The sequence below is a fragment of the Coffea arabica genome, chromosome 5e, assembly GCF_036785885.1.
Source record: "Coffea arabica cultivar ET-39 chromosome 5e, Coffea Arabica ET-39 HiFi, whole genome shotgun sequence".
Lineage (NCBI taxonomy): Eukaryota > Viridiplantae > Streptophyta > Magnoliopsida > Gentianales > Rubiaceae > Coffea > Coffea arabica.
The window spans coordinates 46,792,462-46,798,310 of record NC_092318.1 but is presented as its reverse complement, the minus strand read 5'-3'; the positions used below and the strand labels follow the sequence as shown (position 1 = coordinate 46,798,310).

Here is a 5,849-nt window from a genome sequence, read left to right as displayed (position 1 = left end):
TACTATATTGTTTGAAGAGTTTTGCAAAATGAATAAATGAATAAATTATTTAGTTGATTTTAGTAAAGTAGGGAAGGAATTTGACTTAAAAGGTTCCCCATTCGATCGAATCTCCACATTCGCACTCCAATATAATTTATCAATAAATAAAAGTGTCAAGTATTGGAACATATAACCTCAAAGGAATTACTGAGCTAGCTACTATCAAATTAAAACCATAACAACGAAGCACAAGAAATGTTGATGAGGAAATTGACCCTAATACATGTGCAATCCTATAGAACAAGTTAAAATTACATATAGTAATTCCTCAATAATTAATTGGTTGTATAGAAGCATGAATAAAATTACTAGGTTCGAATGGCAAATTAATCAAATCAAACTCAAAACTAATCTCACGTTACCTCATGATCATGAATGCCCTTGTTGAATTTCATTGTATATTCTCAGCTCAATTGCAGTTAATTATCAATATATACAAAAAAAAAAGTATTTTTTAAAATTTCATTTTAAGTGTACAATCTTATCCAATTTTGTTCTCATTGAGACTCGGTCCTAACTCCACCACTAAATGTCTAGACTTAGGCCTGTCAACGAGTTGAGTTTGGGTTGGAATTAAAAATTCTGGACCGGACCGATTTTAATATACTAGACTCAGACCCAATCCATATACCATACATGTCTTGTGCTTAAAATTTTGGAACCGGATTTGATGGGTCTCGGGTCGGGCCTGTGTCACCAGGAAAGAAAAAGGCCCAATATGTATCATTCATCTTCTTCTATCCATGTTAGCAAAAAGGCCCAACATGATCCCAGGATGTTTAGCAAAAAGCACTTATATGCAACTGTGATGAATGCATTTCTGGTTAAACAAGTTTGTATCTTTCAAATCCTAATTTCTTAGATGCTTCATCTGGGATACGGGTAATTTGATTAATTTGGTAAAATAATATTTTTTGTTAATTTAGTAAAAGAATGTATTTAGAAATATTTATATTTTATAATTATTAATGTATTGTTCAAGTCTGGGTCGGATACGGGTCGAAATCCTATATTCCGTATCTGACCTGCTTCTTTGTTAGCGTAAACGGGTACGGGTCCGAGTTTGAGTGCCGAAATTATTTCTCAACCCATACGCAGAATAAATTACTGGATCTGGGCCGAGTGTGGATCCAAACCCGATCCGTTGACAACCTTATCTAGACTCCTATGATTTAGTACTAAATACTAAGTAAATAAAAAGCTACTCAATTATAGTTTTACAAGGTGAAGTAAGTTCCGCGATTGGAAAATTTTGGTGGGGTTTTTAAGAGGTATAGGGCACTTATAGGGGCAACACGACCACAAATCACAGAATCATAGGCTGTTTTCTAATACACAACACCCCTTCATTAGTTTTCCTGTATACTTTCGTTTTTTTTAACTTATTTTTAGACTAAAACATGAACCAATCTATTAGATATTCGAATTGAATTGAACTTGATAAAAGCTCGTTCAAGCATGATTCACTAATTACTTAATTCAAATTTAAATAGTATTTTATGTTCGATAAATCACAAAATTTTCTCAAAAAACAAGACAAATCGATTAAAGTAATGAAGGTATGCTTGATCAGTCGACAGTTGGTGCAAATCACCACCATGATGATACTTAATTATTGGAGTAACACAACCCAGGAAATAAAATATGAATAACGGTGATGAGTAATGATCCTCCACCGACCATGTCCTCTTTATTTAAGAACCTTTTGCTTGGATATCACATCGGCTGAAATCAGACCTTTTGCTTGGTCTTGGTTTATTTTATTCCCCCCCCCCCCCCAAAAAATATCAAATAGCTAGGTAAATTGTTAATTATCTCCTTTACACCATGAAAGATGGAAAGACCGTGATAGGCTGGCTTTCTTGATGATCCAAAAGATGAAATAACACGGGAACATTTTCACTGTTAAATCAACAAATTAAGAAGGTGCACTAGAGACAAATAGCTATTGAATATTGACCAATTCATAAATGCTCTTGAAATAATAAATGCCAAAATTTTTTCTTCTAATAAAATTACAAGCAAACTATAACAAAGTAAAACAAACTAATTGCAACTCGACAATAATAGTATAAATTATCTCACAAATGACAGAATAAATGTTACTAAAAGTATATAGTTAGAAAACTTTCATTTAGACTGCAACTTGAATCGAGGACTGATAATTTGTGAGACCTCAATTTTGACCCTTCAACTAATAAAAAAATTAATTTAAAAAATTGACAAAATAAATTTGTGTTAAGAACGAAAACTAATTATTTGGTCTGCCCAATTAGAAACTTGATATTGCTAGCTTCATCATCATTTTCCTCGTTGCTTTCCTTCTCTTCTATTTCATGGCAGTCAAAATTCTCAAAAGGCCCTCAGAGAAAAACTCAAGATCTAGTAATTAGTATAACCAAATTTTTACAGCACTAGTTTGAAGTTTGAACGTTTTTCCTAAAATTGAACATGAGACTCAGTGGTAGCCATGCCAGTTTCATAAACTAATTATTATTCCTTAATTATCTGACAAATTAATGAACAATCCCCAAGCTATAGCATAGTATTGCTTATAGTTTAGAAACAAGTAGCTAACTCTAGAAGAAAGGGAATCACCAAGGCCGCCCCCACCCAAAAAAAAAAAAAAAAAAAAAAGTAGGTTAAGATGATGCATGTTCAATGCTGAAATGGAAGTGATATCTTATTGCGGTTTAAAAGTGGTTGAGGGTATTCTTATTAATTTTGAACAGAAGTGCAAAAACTTGGATTAGTACATCCAGAAAAGGAAAAGAAAGTGGGGAAAAAACATCAAAGTGGGCTTCTGACGTTGCTAAAGAAATTAATCAGCACCAAAAGACAAATATTAATGCATGAATTAACAAGACTCAAATGGCCCCATATTACGATAGACTAATTGTTTGAGCCCTGAAATTTATTAAAACGCAAAAGAAGAAAATCGTCGCCCTAACCAAACTATTGAAAGGAAAATCCGGAATCAAACCCCAATTCAAGCCAACAGGCAAACGAAAAGAGACAAAAGGTTCAACCCCATTAACTTTTGCCTCTCAGTATAAAAATCATTCTGTCATTATATTACCGGGGATATTACAAAAACTGGGAAGAACTAAACTCATAAGTTGAACTGCAAAATTGGATCTAAACCAATAGTCCAACTAGATCCTGCCTGCCATGTGCTTTATTTCGTAAATATCACATGGTCCAAAAGGGCGTCCTAAATTTTTTTATCCTAAATTATCGAATCCAAAATACTTTTTTTTTTTTTTTTGCTTTTCGTAAGAGTAAAATATTCAAATATTACTTTCAATTTATTTTAGTCAAGCAGCAGATGATCAATTAAATAAGAGATTTGAAAGTAGAAGTTGTAAACTTCTTGGATATGCGTCTCTATGTATGTTTCAGGATATTTTCAGTGCTGGTGGCGAGACTTCATCAACAGCCATGGAGTGGGCAATTGGTGAAATGATTAAAAATCCGGAAATTACGAAAAGGGCACAACATGAGGTGAGAAGTATATACAATGACAAAGGGAATGTTGATGAATCACGCCTTCATGAGCTCAAATACTTGCATGCAATCATTAAAGAAACTCTGAGGCTTCACCCAAGTGCTCCACTATTGTTGACAAGAGAATGTGGTCAGCAATGCAAAATCAATGGTTATGACATACCAGCCAAGGTAGACATAATCGTTAATGCATGGGCAATTGGAAGAGATCCCAAATATTGGATTGAAGCAGAGAAATTTAATCCTTCGAGATTTCTTGATTCAGAAATTGATTACAAAGGGAATAATTTTGAGTACATCCCATTTGGTGCTGGAAGAAGGATTTGTCCCGGCATATCGACTCTGTTTGTATTAGCTGTTTTTGGAGGTGTTTTTTAAAAACTTTACTGTAGCTGTGTATATGAAAAACTTTTACTGTAAATGTTTTTTGGATTGTTTTTAGAGGTACTTTTAAAATATTATTTTGAATATTTTTATAATTTACAATTTTTTTGGGATTTCTTTTAACTATCTACTGCCTCTGTTTCTATATATTAATATTTATTTATTTATATATATAATAATTTTTATTTCAATTTTGTTTTATAATATATATAATAATATATATTTATATATATAATATAAATATAATTTATAAATATAATATGTATATAATACACATAATTAAAATATACAAATTGAAATATACATATTCATATATATTCATATTCATATTATAAAAAAAATTGAAATAAATATATCTATATATTTATATAAATATATATAAATAAATATATTTATATATTTATATAAATATATATAAATATATTTTAAACAAAATATTTATATTTATATATAATATATATAATATATATAATATATATAATATACATATTAATATACATAATTGAAATGTACATATTAATATTAATATAATTTATATATATAATAGAATATACATAATGAATATACATAATTGAACTATACATATTAATATATATTAATATACACATTATAAAACAAAATTGAAATAAATATATTTATAAATTTATATAAATATATTAATAAATATATTTATATATTTATATAAATACATATATAATATATTTTAAAAAAAATATTTATATTTATATATAAATATATATTTATATATTTATTTCAATTGATATAATATATAATATACATATTAATATACGTAATTGAAATATACATATACATATTAATATAATTTATATATATAATATAATATACATAATTGAAATATACATATTAATATATATATTAATATACATATTATAAAACAAAATTGAAATATATTTATATAAATATATATATGTATTTATAAATATATATAAATATATTTAAACAAAATATTTATATTTATATATAAATATTTATTTATTTATTTCAATTGATATAATATATATAATATACATAATTGAAATATACACATTAATATATATTAATATACTTATTATAAAACAAAATTGAAATAAATAATATTGTATATATAAATAAATAAATATTAATATATATATTATAAAACGAAATTGAAATCGAAAAATTTGATTTCTATTTTCGATTTCAAAAACTTTACTACCGAATTCGAACCAAATTCACATAATTCGAAATCGAAAATTTCAAATTTTTTTTGTATATTTGGAGTTGTTTTTGATATATTGTTTGGATATGGTATTTTTGGAGTTGTTTTTGTTTGTGTATTACTGTAGTATTGTAGATGAAAAAATTGTTTTTCAAAAAATGCTGAATCCAAACAGAGCCTTCTCAAGAAGTGATTGAGTTGGCACTTGCACAGTTGTTGTTCCATTTTGATTGGAAGCTCCCTGGTGAACTTAAGCCACAAGAATTTGACATGGCTGAGAACCTAGGCTGGACAATCAGACCGAAAAATGATATCCAGTTTATTCCAATTCCTTAGGGTGGTTCTTGTTTGATAAAAGGATAACTAAACTGTCATTTCCAAAACATCTTTAATCTATCGTTATGGTAGTGAGGTAAATCAAATTATGTTGAACGATTTTTTAACAATTTGTTAATGAAACTTACTTTTTATCACCAAAAAAGGGGGATAATTTTAGAAACCTCCCCTAAGGTTTCCGATAATTTCTCTCAACTCCCTTGAGGTTTACATAATTACGGAGACCTCCCTTTGTATGATAAAAAGACAACAATATCCTTCATTAATCATCAACTCATTGAAAAACCTATCAACTATTAGAACTCTCTCATCTATTGTCAACCAATAATTTAAACTACGGTATTTTCCATTTAATTCTCTATCATCTTTCTCTTATGTTTGT

The 5,849-nt window shown here is 28.3% G+C and overlaps 1 protein-coding gene across 1 annotated transcript; it reads left to right on the top strand.

Annotated features, from left to right (window-relative positions):
- Window positions 1-1,595: 1,595 nt before the first annotated feature.
- On the top strand, window positions 1,596-5,467 carry LOC113687566 (tabersonine 16-hydroxylase 2-like). The gene is made up of 3 exons (XM_072049785.1): window positions 1,596-1,601; window positions 3,445-3,916; window positions 5,307-5,467. The coding sequence occupies exons 1-3, from the start codon at window positions 1,596-1,598 to the stop codon at window positions 5,465-5,467; spliced, it is 639 nt and encodes a 212-aa protein (XP_071905886.1).
- Window positions 5,468-5,849: the final 382 nt, after the last annotated feature.